The sequence below is a fragment of the Podarcis bocagei genome (genome assembly GCF_964188305.1).
Source record: "Podarcis bocagei genome assembly, chromosome: 13".
Classification (NCBI taxonomy): Eukaryota; Metazoa; Chordata; class Lepidosauria; order Squamata; family Lacertidae; genus Podarcis; species Podarcis bocagei.
Genome location: NC_138138.1, coordinates 4253358 through 4274620, shown reverse-complemented (window position 1 = coordinate 4274620; position 21263 = coordinate 4253358). Strand labels below are relative to the sequence as shown.

Genomic DNA, 21263 nt, shown 5'->3' with positions numbered 1-21263 from the left:
TTGTTTAATTGTTTTAGTTGATGTTTTCATGTGTTGTAAACCACTTTGAGATTTTTTTCCTTAAAATATAAAGCGGCATAGAAATAATAATAATAATAATAATAATAATAATAATAATAATAATAATAATAATAATAATAGAACTCATTGTAAGGGAGGGGGAAAATGGTGCCTAGACATTGCATTGCGGTGACTGTAACCTCGGCTTAAGGTGCCATTTGGCAATTAGCTTATATAGCTGAATTTCTAACGCTGATTAAGACATGTGTGAGAAGAGTGGACTGGGCACTTGATCGTATTGCTTGCTCCTGATTCACCAAAGCATGGAGGGTCACAAATCAACAGTGGGCAGCGTTAACTACAGAGTTTGAAATTTGTTTTTTAATACAGTGAGTTCAAGTGTGGTGCTCTCTACGTGTACATGTATATTCATTATAATTATTCTATGGTTTATTTTGCTAGGTGTTGCAAATGATGCGCCTGTTCATTTTTTTTTTTTCTCAACCAGATTTCAACACAGTATCCTGTAGTGGACCATGAATTTGATGCAGTTGTGGTGGGTGCAGGTGGTGCAGGTTTGCGAGCTGCGTTTGGCTTGTCTGAAGCTGGGTTTAACACAGCATGTGTTACAAAATTGTTCCCTACCAGATCCCATACCGTTGCTGCACAGGTAAGAGGCCAGTCAATTCCAATTTGTGGTTCATAGACTATAGACAGCGAATGGAGTAAGCTGTCTAGATTTGGGTGTTGTACACTGGGTTACATTGTATAGAACCAATGAGCCCATCTGCTATCTGCGGGCATAAACTCTGTTACTGAAATTGTGATAAGCAGAATGCAACTCACGTGCATTCATATATTTGTTTTGCTCTTTTAAAAAATTCTTAGTTCTCAAAGAGGCAACCCTGTGTCTGGACTCTACCACTTCACATTGCATGTGGGGGTCACGGAACTCACTATTCTGCCTTTAAAACAAACAAACCAACCAAAAAGTCCCTCTTCACTTAGAAAATTAGCATGTCTGGGAGAAGGTTCCAGCCCATCTCTTTCCTTGGCATACTTTGCTATGTTGTTAAAACACGAGTTTGGGGTGTATAATCCACTATTTTTACTGTTACCTAAAACATCAGATGAGATAATACTACACTTACAAATTATTCCATACTCTCTTCACAAAGCAAATGAAATATATCAAGCTATTTATAGATCCTTGGGAGTGCCTTTGTTCTAAGCTTAGTTTTGAGGATGGCTGGTCCTTTGTCCAAATGCTCTAGGGAAAAAGCCATACAGCTTTTGAAGATACAGATCAGCAAAATTTCTAATTCTAATTGCAGTTCTTATGCTATCTACTGACTACTTCTGAAAACTTGTTTCAGAGTTATGAGGCTCATCTGGACCTTGAGGCATGAGGGACAGATTTTATCAGGAAATGGCTGGTGTAAGACTAATTTGAATGGGTCACAAGGAATCCACTGAATAATGTCCACTTTCTCAGGTCTGGATTGTGAAAGAGACCAACAATTTCTCCATCTGTGAAGCTTGCTATCCTGGAATGGGTTACCCCTTCCTCTTACTCCAACAAGCAGGACTTATGCAGATTAGCTTTAGAATCCTTCTCCTTGACAGTTGGAGAGGTAACGGTTCTCTTCCTGTTGCTGGCCTCTGGGACTTAAGCTCTGTCTTCAACTTTACTTGACATTTTCTAGTGTTTTGTCTCTAGTTGAGCCTGGATGAGGTAGTCCTCCAGATTGCTGATGGGGAGCTTCAGGTTCCACCGCTGTGGAAACAGCTGCACTGGTTGCCCATCTGCTACCAAGCCAGGTTCAGGGTTCTTGCATTTATTTGCAAAGCCCTGAACAACTTGGGTTCAGGATACCTTAGGGAACCCTTATATTCCAGCTTGATCAATGAGATCTTCAGCAGAAGCGTCTTTGATCATTCCCCAAGTTGGTGAGCCTTATTTGACAACAGTGGAGAAATCAAGCTTTTAGTGGCATTGACCCAGCCCTGTAGAACACCCTGACAATAGAGATTCAGCAGGTGCCTTTTGTGCGAACTTTTAAATGCTGAAAGCATTTCTGTTCTTCCAGGCCTATGCAAGGCAAGGAAGAGGACATCCCACCCCCCACCCCAATGGTCTATGGATATTTGTTTTAAATTTATTTTTGCTTTTAACTTGCTTCTAACTTTTTATGATGATATTGTTTGGTTTTATGTTTTTATGTTGTTGTAAACGACTGCGATATATAGGTGTTGCATTCTAGGTCATTGCACGCAATGATGGAGCACCCATCAGCCTGTTATGTCCCCCTGCGCGTGCACCCCCCCCCCCGGTTCCAGCCACTTCTGGGTTGCTGTGATTGCTGTGGTCCCAGCTGGTAATGTCAGACCTTAATCCTTGAAGGGATAAAGTCGCAGGACTCATTAACTGTTGGCGTCAAGTGTTTGTTTGTTTGAATGCATTTATCTTCTTCTCAACCATTTAGGGTACTTGTTTGTGGCTGCAGCTTCTACAGGTGCACCTGATATTTGGTCTGAAATTCAGTGTAGCAGGGGCTGTTATCATAGTGATAACTTTCTTCCTCTCTTCTACTGCTCTATGCCCCTTTCTTCAAATTTGAAGACTTGCCTGGAGGCAAGATGGGCTTGTAGGCAGGTGCATCCCTGTGACAAATTGGATTGGGCGTCTGAAGGTTCCCACAGATAAGAAAAGAGGAAAACAATTCTGAGCAGGATGCTGCAAGTTCCTAGGCACAAGCGACTGGGGATCCAACACTTAGAGCTGCACCCATCATCCAAGCTCTGGGGGAACCGAAGACCCCATGATCAGATGACCTCTTGGCTAGAGAGGACACAGACTTTCAGTCCTCTATTTACACAGAGAGGACAGTGAGTGGTTCAGTAAAGAGGCACCCTGCCTTAAAGTACCATTCTCTTGCTAGAGCTGTAACTATTTTGGAACTGGGGGAAGATCAGGCTGCTGTCCCACTCCCACACCTGGCCTTTAGTCAAGAGGTTTATCCCAGGTCCTGGGGGCCAAACTGAATCATGTTTACATGAAGTATTTAAGAAGACTCTCAAAGTGGAATGGCATCTCTTCCAATGAATTAGCGACATGTCTAAAAATTGTATGCGATGCCTGCTTCAGGGAAGAAGATGTACTTAAGGAGCCATGCACCCAGTGCAGTCTTAATGGAGTGATAAGGAGAAGGAAGTGGTTGAAACACTGAACCTGGATGCAGGCTGTAAGATTAACCTTTCCAGTACTATGGTCATAAACTGCTTGGTGATAAAGCACTGAATGAGATGCTGGAAGAAGCCATGGATAAAACAAAAGCCATACCTAGATTAAATTATAAAGGAACTGATTGCTAAGTATTGCATTTGAGCAAATGTTTGCTTTTAATTTCCAGGGAGGAATCAATGCTGCTTTGGGGAATATGGAAGAGGATAACTGGAGATGGCATTTCTATGATACTGTGAAAGGCTCTGATTGGCTGGGAGACCAGGATGCGATTCATTATATGACAGAACAGGCTCCTGCTTCAGTTATCGAGGTATAAGTAGCACCATATAAAATGAGTCTTTCTGAAATACTCTTTCATGACTGACTACTATAGCAGCTGTGAAAAATGAACAAACCTCCTCTTGAGGTATGTCCAAAACCATTTTTTTCTTTGTAGGAGAAACCAGTTTTCTAAGTTTTCTCATAGTGAAGATTGCACTGTTTCATTGTATTTGCATGTTCTGATTCTGTAAACTGCTCCAGAACTCTATTGCTTCATAGTAAGGTCAGGTGGTACAGTATTACTTCATTCTACAGAATGTGGTGCTCTGGCAAATTGTTATAGGGTACATTACAGCTGTGAATATGCTGACACTGCCAACTTCTCTGAGGATATACTGAGCCTCAACAAAGTTGTTCCAGAGGGAGGAGTTTCTTACAGTGGCTTGGAGAATGCACACAACTCACATTAACTGATGGAGGTCTCCTGCTTCGATCTAGTTAATTTCCCCCCAATTTTTTAGAAAGTTCCCAAATGTTCATAAGCCAGATTCTTGAAACTAGGACACAGTGTGTGCAAATCAAAAGTTTATTTAGCCTAAATTAACTTTTTTGTTTTCACATGGCAGATTCTTTCTAAAATTGAAATATGTGTAAAGCAGACTTTCCTTGTTTTCGTGCTGATGGTTAAATGGCTAATAAGTTCCACTTGGATTCCTTAGCTGGAGAATTATGGCATGCCGTTTAGCAGGACAGAAGATGGGAAGATCTATCAGCGTGCCTTTGGAGGACAGAGCCTAAAGTTTGGGAAAGGGGGACAAGCTCATCGATGCTGTTGTGTGGCTGATAGGACAGGCCACTCTCTGCTTCACACACTGTATGGTCGGGTAAGAAGATGCTGGTGGGGCAGAGAATCAAGATCACTGAATTTAATTAGTAGGATCACTTTTGAAATTGATAGTTGCACTCCTATCAGTATTTGACTCAGAAAAACTCTTAGCCAGCACATCCATGTGTCTTCTGCACAGTCAGAAAAAACAAACAGGAGACATGTGTGGCGATCACACAGGGTCCCTGATTGTTTTACCGTCTATTGATCCCTGTGCCACCACTTTATTTCTCGCTGCCACCACCCAGGCACTACCTGGTACAATACTGAGTCCAGCCACGGTTAAATTGGAACATAAACTACTGTTTATTTATTGCAGTTTAACAAGCATGTGGATTTATAAACGGTATCAGTCAATTACAATCATGGGGTGCCTATCCAGACCTATAACTTCCGCTACCTGCTCTCACTCACTAAACCACCTCTCAGATATTTCCTTGTCTTCCTAGTTCCTAACTGTTCCTGACTCAGCTTATTTCGCTACACTAACTCAACCCACAGACTATATCCCAATTCACTCCCACTCCAACCAACCACCCAACTCCCAACGAACTCCTTCTGCCCCTCCCAGAGCTGGTTTTATAGTCCCTCTGACTCCACCCCCCTGAGTTCTGATTGGGTAACTTGTTTAACTATTTCACCTCCAGCACTCTCATATGTTAACGTCACAGTGTGCATTTCTAGATACAGCAGCACTCATGAATCGCCCTACACAAATGTGTTTTTCTATGTTTCATTGACAAATGGTGGTGTTCTAAAAAATATTTTATAAGCTTCCTTTTATGCTATTGGCGAGCACCCAGAAGGTAGTATACTACAAAATTTAAAACATCAAAAAAGCAAGCATGAGATGCATTCTCCCTGTCCATTTCCTGGCACAGGTAATCCACAAGGAAAGGAGTAGCCCATGTTTTCCTCTCCATGTATTGTTGAACCCATCATCCCTGACTAATGGAATTATCATACTGGAGTGATAGAATCATAGAATCATAGAGTTGGAAGAGACCACAAGGGCCATCGAGCCCAACCCCCTGCCAAGCAGGAAACACCATCAGAGCACTCCTGACATATGGTTGTCAAGCCTCTGCTTAAAGACCTCCAAAGAAGGAGACTCCACCACACTCCTTGGCAGCAAATTCCACTGTCGAACAGCTCTTACTGTCAGGAAGTTCTTCCTAATGTTTAGGTGGAATCTTCTTTCTTGTAGTTTGGATCCATTGCTCCGTGTCCGCTTCTCTGGAGCAGCAGAAAACAACCTTTCTCCCTCCTCTATGTGACATCCTTTTATATATTTGAACATGGCTATCATACCATCCCTTAACCTCCTCTTCTCCAGGCTAAACATGCCCAGCTCCCTTAGCCGTTCCTCATAAGGCATCGTTTCCAGGCCTTTGACCATTTTGGTTGCCCTCCTCTGGACACGTTCCAGTTTGTCAGTGTCCTTCTTGAACGGTGGTGCCCAGAACTGGACACAGTACTCCAGGTGAGGTCTGACCAGAGCAGAATACAGTGGCACTATTACTTCCCTTGATCTAGATGCTATACTCCTATTGATGCGGCCCAGAATTGCATTGGCTTTTTTAGCTGCCGCGTCACACTGTTGGCTCATGTCAAGTTTGTGGTCAACCAAGATATTTATGAACTGCCTAAAATAGGTTGGTTCTGACAAATTAAAATTAGTAAAGACTTGCTTCCAGGGTTACAGTCTCATAGAGTACCCCAAAAACCTTGTTGAATAATAATAATAATAATAATAATAATAATAATAATAATAATAATACATGATTCTTTCCCTCTCCCCCTTTAGTCTCTTCGATATGACACGAGTTACTTTGTGGAATATTTTGCCCTTGACCTCCTTATGGAAAATGGAGAATGTTGTGGTGTTATTGCACTTTGTATAGAAGATGGAACCATACATCGTTTAAGAGCAAAAAATACAATTATCGCCACTGGGTAATATTAATGAGCTGTTCATACTGATGATATGTGAATGTACTTCCTGGAATTGTCTGTCATTCTGGCCTCAGGCTAGATCAGGGAGGAGTCTATTGCTGTCATCCTTTTCTCTCCCCCCCCCCCCCCACGGAGAGAGAGAGTGTGTTTCCACCAACACTCATTGGGAAGCCTCCAAACCCTCCTCCCTTTGGGTTATTTTCTCTGCCCTTAATACTGTGAGCCTTGCATCCTGCCCATTAAACAATTCTTTCCCTTTTCCTATTGAATAGGAGGGGGAAATCAGACTTCATGTCAACAAACATATGCTCCCAACACTTTGTTTGCAAAGATGAAAGGGAATGCAGAGATGGGGGCTGCTTACAAAAGATTATGAAGTCAGACTTTTACTCTAAGAATATTTAACACTTTAAAGTAGGAATTTCATACAATATATAATCTTCCTAAACATGTAGCCCTGTTAAAGATAACAAAAAAAAATTACCTCTGCTTAATTGTATTTTTATTCTAATGGCTCACATTGAGTTAGAAGGGAATGGGAAGGAAAGAGTGCTGTAGTTTTCCCAGGCCAGCTGGTGCATATTTAAAAGGTGGGAACTGCAAGCTGCTCTTGCAGAGAAACAGTTGGGAATGTAGTTTTGATCCTTTGCAGCTGTGTCTTTGCATCCCCTGTGTCTAGTGCTGGCCATGGCATCAGGTGTAGGTGGACGTGGCTGAAGAAGGAATTGCTTTACAGCTGGCATGGCCAAACTTGGCCCTCCAGATGTTTTGGGACTACAATTCCCATCATCCCTAGCTAACAGGACCAGTGGTCAGGGATGATTGGAATTGTAGTCCCAAAACATCTGGAGGGCCAAGTTTGGCCATGCCTGCTTTACAGGAATCCAGAGGTTCCCTCTGTCTAGTTTACAGTGAATGCGCTGTTCCTGACTGGGATTGCTGTTCCCAGTTAGCATGTGGGAGCAACAAACCACAATTCTTGTGCCCAAACCAGGGACTATGTTTTGTTTTACACCAACGAATTACGATCCGAGGCCAATCATGGTTGAAAGATTAGGACAAAAGGGGGAAAACAAACTAAACAGGACAAAATGTGGAACATAGGACAAATACAAAAGGATTAGTCTCTAACATTTATTTACATCTTGATAGAAATAAAATTATATTGAATGGTTTGAAAATAATATGGGTAAGTGATATTGGAATAGCAAAAGAACAAAATGTATGGGAGAAAATATGGATGATTTTCTCAAAGAAAGCAATATCATCAACCCATGGGGAGAATTCTTTAAAATTATTATGTCAGTGGTACAGTACACTAGTACAGTACACTAATATGTCTGCAAATAAAAATAATACAAAATGTTGGAGAAATTGTAATTGACAAGGTGTGTGTGTGTGGTGGCCATTTTCTGTATCACAGTTATGTACTATGATATTTTTATAGAAATGGCAAATATCACACATAAAAAAAAAATCGCACACCAACATTAACTCTTTTAACAATTTGGGCAGAACAAAATGAGAAAGTGAGACCCGTGGAACAAATAGTATTCATATTGATGGCTGCTTGCAGGGTGATAACCAAAAATTGAAAAACTGCAGTGTATTTGACATTGGATTGTTGGTACAGAGAACTGTGGCAAATAGCGATGGGAGAAAAATTAACCCACCAACTCAAATTAGCCAAAGAGAAAGCAAAAATACCTGATTTTTATAACAGAGGTTTATTATTCCTGCTCGCGTAGTCGAGCAACTGAATCAGGAGAAATCTGCACGTTATGGTCAATCATTAGCCATGGCTTTCCATGGTAAGTGTATGCAGCTGAAATCGTTGGGTTTTCTTTGTGTGTGTGAAATGTACTGGCCAGATACTAATAATGAGCTCTTTTCCTAGAGGATATGGGCGCACCTACTTCAGCTGTACATCTGCTCACACCTGTACTGGAGATGGCACAGCAATGGTAACACGGGCCGGCCTGCCTTGTCAGGATTTGGAGTTTGTGCAGTTCCATCCCACAGGTAAAATGACGCTCTATAACATTACAGACAACTAAGGTTACTGTGAAACTCTTTAGCCTTTAAATTAAACCTCATTAAACCTTTAAATCCAGGGTGGGCATTTGGGATTGGAGCAGCCTACAGCTGTTGAACTTCTTTCTCATAGCAGAAGTGTTTATATCCTGCTTTAGGTGTTCAAAGCACTTCCCATACATCTTCAGTATTCAAGAGTCCTGTAGAGTTGGTAGTTTGCCATCCCTATATTGGCAGATGTGAGAGAATTCTGGCTTTTCAAAAGCCATTCAAAGAACAAGCTTGATTGATTATCAAAGCCAAGATTTGAAGCTGGTACATACACTATATTGGATATTAAAATGTTGGTGTCTCATTCTAGTACTATGACATTGAGGAACATCTGTAAAATATAGTCCCTAACAAGTTTATAATATAGTGACTGCTTGTTTTGCAGGTATTTATGGAGCTGGCTGCCTTATTACAGAAGGCTGCCGTGGTGAAGGAGGCATTCTGATTAACAGTGAAGGTGAAAGGTTTATGGAGAGATATGCACCAGTTGCCAAAGATCTAGCTTCAAGAGATGTTGTGTCTCGTTCAATGACTATTGAGATCCGAGAAGGAAGGTAAGTCTGGTTTTCTGTAACTGCTACCTTTCAAATATGATTATAGAAGATGTGGGGTTGCTCAGTTTGTAAACGTTGACCAGTCCAGTATCTTAAAGCCTTGGTTCCCCAAATGTTGTTGAACCACAACCCTCATTATCTTGGACCATTTGCAGTGCTGACGGGGGGTGGTGGATGGTTGTAGTCCAACAGCTTCTGGGAACCCAGGATTAAGGAAAGCTATCTTAAAGAATACAGTGGTGCCCCGCAAGACGAATGCCTCGCAAGACGGAAAACCCGCTAGACGAAAGGGTTTTCTGTTTTGGAGGTGCTTCGCAAAACGAATCTCCTATGGGCTTGCTTCGCAAGACGACAATGTCTTGCGAGTTCCTGCTGGTTTTTTTTCCTCCCCCCCCCTTTTTCTAAGCCGCTAAGCCGCTTATCAGCTGATCCGATAAGCAGATAAGCCGCTAAAAGTCGCTAAAAGCGCTAATCCTCTAATCCGTCAATGGGCTTGCTTCGCAAGACGAAAAAACCGCTAGACGAAGAGAATCACAGAACGGATTCTTTTCGTCTTGCGAGGCACCACTGTAATAGTATTTCACTCAGACCATATTGAACATGTCCTCCTGGCAATACAGTTCTTCCCAGGATTTAGGAGACAGGTGAGTGTGTACAAATGTAGGGATGTTTATGACCTACAGACTGGAAGAAGGGGGTGTAGGGCACATGGACAAGCCTCAGACTTGCTACCTCATATGAGACCTAATTGTAAGAAATGTGTTTTATTTATTTAAACTTTACGAACTGTTAGTAAATAGAAAGTGAAATGTGGGTTGAAAAAGATGGCTAGTTCCTGTCACCAAGAGAGCTGTTCTTGTTTTGCTTCCTATATAAGATGATGAATGACTTTAAAAGTTTGCCTCTAGATAGGACTGTGAAAATGAGTGTGTTTATAACACTTTTTCTTTTAACAACAGAGGATGTGGGCCCGACAAAGACCACGTGTACTTGCAACTGCATCATTTGCCACCTCAGCAGTTAGCAACTCGTCTTCCTGGGATTTCAGAAACTGCGATGATATTTGCTGGTGTGGATGTTACCAAAGAACCCATCCCTGTTCTGCCCACTGTTCATTACAATATGGGAGGTATTCCTACAAACTACAAAGGACAGGTAATTTTCCAGAAGTAATATTCAAATAGGAAGTATTCTAAACTGAATATTGTGGGTGTTTTCTGCATACTGATTGATATAATTGTGAAGAAATAGCAACTTCACAGCCCACTTTGACAGGTGGACGGGTCTGCCTTCCTGTTAGTCACCTGACATTAGGTGATTAAAAGTTCAAGCTGTAGCTGCAAAGGCAGATTCTTCCTTTGTAGCCCTGGCTCTTCCTTCACATCTCCACGCCAGGAATGCAAATGAAGAATTTGCAGGTATTCAGGGCTAACCAGGTCCACCTTTCTTGAGCATGATGTTTTGTGACATTTTCCCTTGTTAACGTAGGTTTGGTTAGCCCAAAATGGCCTGAATGCCAACCTCCAAGGCCTGGCAGACCTAATTTGGCCTGTGGTCTTCGGTTCTCCCTTCTCCCTCTGCCTTCTGCCATCACCACCTTCACTCCTTGTGTTAGCCAACAGCTTTTAAAAAATGACTACAAGAAAGTCAGTAGTAAAAATGGTGACAAAGACTGTGTGTATCCCACCCTCAAAACTGTGCAGCTCCTTTTGCTCCTACCTTTGCTGTGCTCTCACAAACCTCTGCATTGGGGAGACTTCTCTGTCCATGGAGGATCTCTGCATGGTTTTAGAACCCACTATAATCAGGGTTCTAAATCATGCAGGGATCTTTCTGCAGTGAGAAGTCTTCTCCACACATGAAGTTATGCTGAACATAACAGTGCCAGGAACAGGAGGAGCTGGGTGACTTTTGGAGTGGGGTAAATGCGTGGTCCCATTACCTCTGTCACCACACTTGCCCTCTTCATGTGAGCAGTGCGTGAATAGAGTCACTGTCATGCTTATATTGATTTCACACTTATTTTTAATGGCAGGTGATTACTCATGTAAATGGCAGAGATCAAATAGTACCTGGCTTGTATGCTTGTGGGGAAGCAGCCTCTGCCTCTGTTCATGGCGCTAATCGTCTTGGAGCAAACTCACTCTTAGATTTGGTGGTCTTTGGCCGTGCGTGTGCTCTTAGCATTGCGGAATCCTGCAAACCTGGTAGGTCTCCTTGCTTGTTTTTCATTTCCCTCGAAAGGCTTTGAAAGGGCTGGGTACCTTTGAGCATTAGAGCCCAAACCAGCATGCTCTCAACCAGCCCTTTACTCAGGAGAGGTTGGTGCTGCTCTTTCAAGCAGGGGCACCTTCAAACAGCAGGGAGCGGCTGACCACTCTTTCCACATTTTCCTTCCCAGGGGAAAGGCTGAGGAATTGGGGCTTGCATGGAGAAGTGGGACTGGTAACAGCTTTTCACTTGACCAGCAAGGTCAAGAAACTCTATTAATGCCTATGAAAAAATATTTCCCTTCCTACCAAATTTATCAGAAGGGGCTGGGCAGGCACTGAGAATTTTACTAGGAAATAATTGAATTACTGATTGGCAATATATTCCTCTTGTTCCTTGCCTTCCCCCCTCACCCTGACTGCTATCTAATTTTTGTAGACTTAACTTTAGCTGAATCATGCTTGTGTCTACTCTAATTAGGAGAACCAGTTCCGTCAATTAAACCAAATGCAGGTGAAGAATCTGTAGCAAATCTTGACAAACTGCGCTTTGCCAATGGAAGCATAAGAACTTCGGATCTGAGACTTAATATGCAAAAGGTATATAAAAGGTTTGCTTGGAGGCTAGGCTAATAACATGTAATGTGAATTGCTAAAACAGATATATAATGTTTTGACTTGAAAACTGGATTTCTGGCCTTTCTAAAATGTTTTTCTTCTTTTTAAAATTTTGTGCTCTGGTATTTTCGAGATGGAGGGGCTGATTATCCATTCATGATCTAAAAGTTGGCAAACACCCATGAAACCTAGGTTGAAACTCCTGTTCAGGTGCAAAGCTTCCTAGGTGACCTTCCTTAACTTTCAGCTTAAGTTGCTTCACATGGTTGTAGTAAACTGTGCTCAGAATACAAACAGGATGTTCCTCTGCAAATGGAACCTGCTTCTACACTCCATCCCTAAGGGCTGTTGCACTTCTCAAGTTAAATTTGCTTTCATGTCCAGAACCTCAGCACTCTACTCCTTCCTTTTTATACATGGGTAGAGTTGCATTCAGAGTATTTCAGATTTATACAGATTATGAAAGATAGCAGGCTGGCTGTGTTGATATGTGTTAATGGTTACATATTGCAGCCCAGAGTAAATTCTCTTGGAAGTGATGGAGCCATTAAGAAATAGCCAGGGCAGCTTAGGCACCAGGGTGATTTAACCGAAGACAATGGTGTTACTGCACATGAGTATGGACTTGAGGGTTTGTAGAAAGTGATATGGGTGTATTCAAACAGATTTTGACAACTGAACATTCTGGCAGCTGTAGGAGGTTAATTTTTTCTTCGAATTTCCAATCAGTGTGTTGTTTCTCAATTTCTATTTATAGACAATGCAAACCCATGCTGCAGTGTTCCGTACAGGTCCTGTCCTACAGGAGGGTTGTGAGCAAATTAGCAGTCTCTATAACAGCATGGATGATTTGAAGACATTCGATAGAGGTAGACTGTCTGAATGTAGCATTGTAAGCTTGGCGTTTTCTTAGAGGTGTGCAAGTAAATGATTGTGGCATCTATCAGCATATGCAGTTCAGAGAACTTTGACGTTAAGAAATGTAACATCAGTTTGACTTAAAAACAAGTACAGTGGTACCTCAGGTTACATACGCTTCAGGTTACAGACTCCGTTAAGCCAGAAATAGTGCTTCAGGTTAAGAACTTTGCTTCAGGATGAGAACAGAATTTGTGCTCTGGTGGCGCGGTGGCAGCAGGAGGCCCCATTAGCTAAAGTGGAATTTCACCGGGCTTTGTCTACATACTTAGAGGTCATCTCTGTAAATATAAGGTCTAATAATTAGCTTAAAAAATAGCTGGAACTTAATTTGTGCTCATTTCTGTGCTTATCTGTGCACTCAAATGCAATACATTCTGCCTTGTTGGAAGAGCTATTTTGTAAGGTGGTAAATCAGTCAGACAAATTATGTTACTCCATCTGATCACAGATGATAGGACCACATCTGCCCGTATGAACTGATTCAGACCCTGCGGTTATCATCTGAGGCCCTTTGTGTGCCTCTACCATTAGAGGTCCGGAGGGTGGCAACGCAAGAATGGGCCTTTTCCTCAGTGCCTCCCTGTTTGTGGAATGCTCTCTCCAGGAAGGCTTGCCTGGTGCCTTCATCACATATATTTAAGCACCAGTGGTACAGTTGAATTAATGACTTTTTTGTATTTCTGTCATTTCCCCCCTGATATTAGTGGGGAAGAGAGCAGAGGGGAGAGTGCTGCCCTTTTTCCTGTGATATTTTTTCACATTTTTAACTAGGAATATAGCACAGACTTCAGGCTCATGACACTGACACAATTGTTATAGTTTCTAAGCTGCATGCAAGACAGCTTTGCAGGCCATGACTCAAACAGTTTTATATGAGAAACACACAGAGACATGTTTTCTCAGAAGCAAGTGTTCACTTCAGGAGATAGAATTGCATAGAATTGCAGCCTTGGTCTACAAGCAGAGTTGTGCTTTTGTCTGATTTGTATATTGGGACTGCTGAAATGCCCCTAACATTTCATTGTACCTTTAGGTATTGTCTGGAATACTGACTTGGTGGAGACTTTGGAACTACAAAATCTAATGCTCTGTGCTTTACAAACTATTTATGGTGCAGAGGCTCGGAAAGAGTCACGTGGTGCTCATGCTAGGGAGGATTTTAAGGTATGCACAACTTCTTTATGTATCATCTGTGGCCCACCCCTGCTCTCACCATCTCTGAACATTGATCATGTTGGCTGGGGAGGGGGAAAGAGGAATGGCATATGGAAATAGTGGCAACAGTTCCAGGAAGGTGCAGAATCCTGAGACAAATGGAGCTTTCCTCTTCTGAGCAGCCAGAGTGTGTTGAACAGTTCTCATTGAAACATATTGGGTATATATGTTGCTGCTGCTACCCCTGGTACTCCCAACCTGATTTGGAAAGCAAAAAACCTTGAAAGGACTGCTGCTTTGTTGCAAGGACAAATCTTCCTGTGTGGTTTTAGGAGAAGCATCAGAATTTTCCTGTTTTATTCCACATCTAATGTCGGTATTGGAGAAGTATTCCAGTCTACAAATGCTTACATTTGTAGCAGCAGGTTACATGTGACTGCATATGTGCATATTAATCAGTGTGATACATTATTAGTGTTTGGGGCTGGGGAAGATTAAGGGAGTTGGGTGGGCCAGGTTCAGAAACACTTGAGCTTTAAAGCAAAATTTGCGCATCTCTGCCCAGTCACACCCCAACTTCCATTTCGTTGCCAATGAGCCAATTTATTTTTAAAGCAGAATTGCACGTACCAACATGTTGAACTGGAGGTACCTCAGTAATTAATTTTGTAAGAAAGAAGCACAGCCTAAGCTGCTCCACAATCTCACGGAGATGTCTCTATCAGTGCCCTTTTTGACATCTCTTCTAAATGAGTGTTCTGGGTACTATCAGCACCTTTTAAAAATCAGAATTATTGGGCTTTCAGGACAGCACTTCCACATTTCAGTTGTTTATAATGCAGCTAAAATATTTAATCCAGGATCTCTCTATATAATAAAAGATAAGGCAATGCGTGTCCACAGACACAACAAAAAAGCTGGTTTCACTGAGGAGGTAATGAAAGCTAGAACCTAAGGAGTTGCACATTTGTAGAAGAATAGGTAGTGCTTCCATATTCATTTCTAGCTCTTCTAAATTCCTAAAGAAACTAGAATGTTCTTTAATATTTAAGGCTGTTTGGCACATGGCTGGTGTCATCTTCTGAGCAGAGCTTTGGGTTGTTGCCATTATCTCACTCTTACATTGTGTTGCTTAGGTAAGGATTGATGAATATGACTATTCCAAACCAATCCAAGGGCAGCAGAAGAAATCATTTGATCAGCACTGGAGAAAGCATACTCTCTCTTATGTAGATGGCAAGACTGGGAAGGTATGTGATCCCCCCACCCCCTTGGCCTTTGAAATTAGGAATCCTGTATATCCAGCATACTGCTTTTGGTAGTGTGGGACTTGTTTTCCAACTAAAAGAACTCAATTTAAAGAAATTTTGATTTCTCTTTTGGATTGTAATGAGGTTGATTAATTTTAAGTGCAAAATAATAAAGTTGTAGCTTGACTCTTGCTGTGCAGTCAGCTTTCTAACAAAGACAAACAACTGGTTTTTTTCAGGTTACTCTGGATTATAGGCCTGTAATCGACAAAACCCTCAATGAAGAAGACTGTGCAACAGTGCCACCAGCTATTCGTTCCTACTAGTGACTATCACTGAGTTCCTTGTAAGTTTCCTGGTACAGAAGCGAACATCATGCAGCTTACTACTAGGCAACTGTAATGCATTAAGTTTGAGAGAATCTTCATTTGCAGCAGAATCCAGGAAGCTTAGTATACTGGTCCATTGCTTCATGCGTTAATATATCATGGCAATACAGAGCTCATGCAGCAAAGTAATCTCATATTGTCTCTGCTTGAGTTTGTAGGTTTCTCTAAGTAGCTGGAGCTCTGCACGCAATTCATATGTATTACCTTTATTTTGACTGTGCAATTTTGTATTGACTTTCTTAGAGCGATACATTAAAAGAGTAAATGCAGTATGGTGGTTAAGAGAAACAGCAGCATTTATCCAATAGTTGGAAGTACTTACACCCATTGAAATGAAAGGGTTTAAGTGCACTTAACTATTGGATTGTGGTCTTAGAACTTTATAATTCTCTACATTTTACAGTTCACATTACTTATTTAAATCACAGTTGCTGCAACTATAACTTGTGAACAGTGTCAAGCCTAAACCAAATATCATAGCAGATCCATAACAGCTTGGTAGGACTTTTCTGTCTGTTGGCAGACAGTAAAAATTTAAAGAATCCAGCTCTCTCTCCCTTAAATATCTTTACCTAGGTGAATAATACACTGTTAAGAATTGAAAGTTGTATATCTGGCATTCTTTGTAAGGCATTCTTTGTTTGGAGTGTATCTCTGAAAAGGGTCACAATGTATAGATGGATATTCTTTCAGATGCTTCAGTGCTGTCGTATCAGTATCATCTGAAAAATCTGAAACAAAGTTTTCCTAACTGCTTTCTGATTTCATTGACAAGTGTGCATATTATGTATTTACTTTGTATTTGTAAAAATCCAGCACATTAAATAGGACAAGAATATAAGTACAGTGTGTGCCAGCACTGAAACAGTTCTATCAATTTCTCCATTAATGTTGTTCAACATGTGTGTGTTCTTGGATTTCACAGATTAATTTTTTGTAATTAGAATTTTAGCATATGCGGAGTAATTTCTTTCCAGAAGGCTTTTCTCCATGAGTAAGAATTCCAGATATCTTTAGTGCAAACATGCTTTTTATTCACTCCTGCCTCTCTGAAGATGTTTAAAAGGGGATGGAGTCCCCTTTTATGCAGAATCCAAGAACACCCCAGAAATAGTAGAACATAAATATTTTATACACACGTCTCTGGCTATACATGTCTTAGGGACCCCTCCTGACCACTAGGTCCAGTCGTGGCCAACTCTGGATTGCGGTGCTCATCTCGCTTTATTGGCCGAGGGAGCCGGCGTGCAGCTTCCGGGTCATGTCGCCAGCATGACTAAGCTGCTTCTGGCGAACCAGAGCAGCGCTGTTTACCTTCCTGCCGGAGTGGTACCTATTTATGTACTTGCACTTTGATGTGCTTTCAAACTGCTAGGTTGGCAGGAGCAGGGATCAAGCAACGGGAGCTCACCCCATTGTGGGGATTCGAACCGCCGACCTTCTGATTGGCAAGTCCTAGGCTCTGGTTTAACCCACAGCACCACCCGCGTCTTAGTTCACAAATAAAAGCTTAAAATACAAAAATTCGTGGGGAAATTATGAAAAAAGAGGCTTAATTGTATAAATTCCCAATACAGCCCTGTATCGTGAAGTTTCTAATATTTGATGTTTTATTATACTTTTATATTTTGCTAGAAGCCACCCAGAGTGGCTGGGGAAACCCAGCCAGATGAGTGGGGTATAACAACAACAACAACAACAACAACTGTTGTTGTTGTTAAAACTGCATACAACTTATAAGTGAGGTTTGCTGTCTCTCTGGTATATACATCTAGGATGTACTGGAAAGCTTATCAAGCCCACTGACTGTTAGCCCTTTCTGCTGATTCACATCAGGAAAAATGGTACTGCCACACTCGGCTTTGAACACACTGCAAGTGACTATGAAGCTCTTGGTAGCACACCGTTGGTGGTTTGTTACTCCTTCCTGCTGAAGGTTTTGGGCTAAAAAGAGAATGAATACTAGACGTGAATGGCTGGCTACACAGATTATGTCTTCAGAAAAGGCTTGCAATATTGTACCATAATGGACTACTGGCCAAAGAGAGGTTCCACACCACAAGGGCAGAGAAGAACATGTTTGACTGATTGGTTTGGTACCCTCCCAAACACACTTTCTGAGAGGCTTGCTCTGGAGAGAGAGAATGCTATGTTTATAAACGGAGCATTTGCACCTATCTTTTATTTAAGCTATTTATACTGCTTAATTAAAATTCAGAGTAAGACAATACCTTTTATGAAGATCCACCAAAATTTCACACGGTAGTGAGAGTTCCCCAGAACTTTTCCATCAGGCTGGATGTTACACAATGTTGGGTTGGTGGAGAAAGAGAAAATAGCTGGCTTTATGTTTAAGCGATAAAGCTGGGAGTTCTGTGCCACCTCTGCCTTGTGACGTCCATGTTATCCCCAATACTCCTCAACATCTACATGAAACAGCTGGGGGAAGTCACTGAATATTTGGGATGTGTTGCCATCAATATGCTCATAGCACACACCTTTACCTTTCTTTTCCACCTACAACTCCCAGGGAATCTGGGACACTTGTGAAACACTTGAAGGACCAGGTATACATCTTGGAACTGCTCTTGAACTCAGTGCTGTCTGGAGAGGCACAGGTAGGGCAATAGCCAGTGGTGCAGCTCAGGCCCCATCTGGAGTGATAGGACCTGGCCCTGGTCACTCGTGCTCTCCTTTCCTTCAGATTGGACTGCTGCAATGCCCTTTATGTGAGGCAGCCTCTGAAAGCAGCCCAGAAACTAACTGGTGAAAAATACAACTGTTGGGATGCTAATGAGGGCCAGAAGGTTTGAACACATTTCTGTTGTTGCATTGTATTTCTAGGCACAACATGCATTAGTATTAATCTGTAAGGCCCTAAACCAGGCTTCCTCAAGCTCGGTCCTCCAGATGTTCCTGGCCTACAACCCCCATGAACCCTAGCTAGGATGATGGTCAGGGATGATGGGAATTGTAGTCTCAAAACATCTGGAGGGCTAAGATTGAGGAAGCCTGCCCTAAACAGTTTGGGACTGGGTTACCTAAAGGACTGTTTGCTCCTTTATGACTCCCATCTCTTGCGGGTGCGCAATTAGCGCCAGTGCCTTCTGTCAAGAGTTTGGGTGTAATCATCGACGCCTCCCTTTCTATGGAGTTGCAGGTTGCAGCTACAACAAAGGCGACATTTTTCCATCTCTGCCGTGCTAAGCAGTTGTTCCCTTACCTCTCTCACCCTGATCTCGCCACTGTGATCCATGCGACGGTCACCTCCAGGCTTGATTATTGTAATTCACTCCTTGAAGCTGACCCAGAAACTCCAGCGGGTGCAGAATGCCGCGACGAGACTCCATATGGGGTCTTCGCCGCGGGATCACATTCATTCAGTGTTATACCAGCTTCACTGGCTCCCAGTGGAGTACAGGATCGGGTTTAAGGTCTAGTTTTCACCTTTAAATCCCTATACGGCCTAAGATCCTCGTACCTACGGGACTGCTTCTCCTGGTATGCACCCACGGAGGACCTTATGGTCTGCAAATAACAACAGCTTGGAGATCCCGGGCCTCTGAGAGATTAGGCTGGCCCGGCCTAGTGGAACCCTCTGCCACAAGAGATCAGGGCCCTGTGGGATTTGACATCTTTCCGCAGGGCCTGTAAGACGGAGTTGTTCCGCCAGGCCTTTGGTCAGGGCTCAGCCTGACTCCCCTTCTCTTTTTGTATAAGAACTAGTATGAACGAGGCCTCCCAGCAGTCTCACAGGCCCATATAAGAACAGCGTAAACATTTACTGTTCCCAACCCTAATCCTGCGGAAAGCCATCTAATTAGATTTTAATTTGATCCTGGCTTATTTTTAGGAGGTAATTTTTGTTTGATTTTATACCAGTGTTATATATTTGATGGAAGCCGCCCTGAGCCCAGTCTTGGCCAGAGAGGGCAGGATACAAATAAAATATTATTATTATTATTATTATTATTATTATTATTATTATTATTATTATTTATGTCATGTAAGATTGAGGTCCTACTTGATATGCTAGCTGGTAAGATCTGTTAGGTTCCAGTTGCTGAACACTCTTCCAGTTAACATTTGCTTGGCCCCTTCCATTCTGGCATTCAGTAAGTCCTTAAAATTATTTTTACCACTGCCCTTCCTTAAGATAGTTTTGGTAATCCAATTCAGTCTCTCTCACGCACCTACTTCTTGTCTGTATTTACTCTGTGCTTCATACCCTGCCTAGGGTTCTGTTTTATTTCTTTCTGGATATTGGTTTGAGAGCATGGCTCTGAAAAGCAACCAGTGGAGCAAATAAAAATAAAATGGAAATAAAACCTGTGTGGGTCTCTGCCATAAGATGACATATGGGAAGAGGCAGCAGACTCCCTTAAGAACAGGGCTGCAAATCTGTAGTCATTTGCCTGGACATAAACCCTGTTGAACTCAATTGTGACTTCCTGCTCAAACAGGCAAGCGATTGCACTGAAAAATAAGGACATGGTTGCTTATACAACAGCCTTTATTTTAATTTTATATTTCATAAAATTTATACACCACTTGATTGTAAAAAACAACAACCTCAAAGCAGTTTACAAAAAGATAAATCAAGAAAAAACAATACATTAAAACATACAAAAAGTTAAAATTACTAAAACATTAAACTACACCTCAAGGATCTGGGTAGACTTGCCTAAAAATGGATGCGTTCAGCAGGTGCCAAAAAGTGTTCAGTGAAGCGTACAGTGCTGGATTTCAATAGGCAGGGAGTTCCAAAGTGCAGGTGCTGCAAATGCAAAACTGGTATTATGTGGCACCTGCAGCAGTACCAGTTCTGCCAGTCAAAGTGGGCACATGGGGTAAGGTAGTTGATTAACCTTAGGCATAGTGAAGTTAAAATGCCTTTTTACTATTTTCTGCCATGTTGGGATCTGAACCCAACTACAAGTTATTATTTAATTTGTTAGTTGCTTTATTGTTATTGTTTATTGAATTTATTATTTATTGAATTTCCGGAGGTCTCAGGGCGGCTTTGTCTTGCCTGGGGAACCCAAAGTGATTTAACAAGCAGTTAGTTGCGAAAAAGCTTCTGCATCTAGTACTTTCCCCCCTTTAGTTACAGAAAAGAACTGGCAACAATAGTAATATAGGAAGCAAGAAAACCATAAACGGAAGGGGGGGGGGCCTAAACTAAATAATGGCCCTTCCTTCAAATTCAAATATAACGATACTCAGGGAGGACCACTGTTTTTGCAACAGGTGGCAGGAATTGGTAAAGGTAAAGGACCCCTGGACCAGTCAAAGGCGACTATGGGGTTATGACGCTCATCTCGTTTCAGGCTGAGGGAGACGGCATTTGTCCACAGATGGCTTTCTGGGTCATGTGGCCAGCAGAACTAAACCACTTCTGGTGCAACGAAACACCGTGAGGGAAACCAGGGCGCACGGAAACGCTGTTTACCTTCCTGCCACAGCGGTACATCTATTTATCTACTTGCTCTGGTGTGCTTTTGAACTGCTAGGCTGGCAGAAGCTGGGCAGAAGAACGAGAGCTCAAACCCGTCACGCACATTCGAGCCGCCAACCTTCTGATCACAGCGCCACCCGCATCCCAAAGAAGTGTTCCCTCACCGGGAATCGAACCCGTGCCGCAGTGGTGAGAGCGCCGAATCTTAAGCGCTAGACAACCAGGGAATTAGTGACAGGTTGGCAGCCAGGAGGGAGCTCCCGCGCCTGCTCA

The 21263-nt window shown here is 42.2% G+C and overlaps 1 protein-coding gene and 1 long non-coding RNA gene across 4 annotated transcripts in view; one reads left to right on the top strand and one right to left on the bottom strand.

Annotated features, from left to right (window-relative positions):
- Positions 1 to 16373, top strand: part of SDHA (succinate dehydrogenase complex flavoprotein subunit A) — a 23252-nt gene extending 6879 nt beyond the window's left edge. For 2 of the 3 annotated variants that reach the window (XM_081167279.1, XM_081167280.1), the window contains exons 3-15: positions 509 to 670; positions 3414 to 3557; positions 4228 to 4392; positions 6202 to 6350; positions 8248 to 8372; positions 8821 to 8989; positions 9949 to 10144; positions 11025 to 11196; positions 11681 to 11799; positions 12575 to 12686; positions 13772 to 13902; positions 15030 to 15143; positions 15383 to 16373. In XM_081167279.1, the coding sequence (XP_081023405.1) occupies positions 509 to 670; positions 3414 to 3557; positions 4228 to 4392; positions 6202 to 6350; positions 8248 to 8372; positions 8821 to 8989; positions 9949 to 10144; positions 11025 to 11196; positions 11681 to 11799; positions 12575 to 12686; positions 13772 to 13902; positions 15030 to 15143; positions 15383 to 15469 (1845 nt within the window). In that variant the 3' untranslated portion in view covers positions 15470 to 16373. Of the gene's footprint in view, positions 1 to 508; positions 671 to 1928; positions 1951 to 3413; positions 3558 to 4227; positions 4393 to 6201; positions 6351 to 8247; positions 8373 to 8820; positions 8990 to 9948; positions 10145 to 11024; positions 11197 to 11680; positions 11800 to 12574; positions 12687 to 13771; positions 13903 to 15029; positions 15144 to 15382 lie in introns of those variants that run through there. The other variant, XM_081167281.1, reaches the window with a different exon arrangement.
- LOC308571651 lies at positions 16213 to 21110 on the bottom strand. The gene is made up of 2 exons (XR_014001567.1): positions 20755 to 21110; positions 16213 to 20309 (listed from the first exon to the last, which is right to left on the bottom strand). It is a non-coding gene; the product is annotated as an uncharacterized lncRNA (long non-coding RNA).
- Positions 21111 to 21263: the final 153 nt, after the last annotated feature.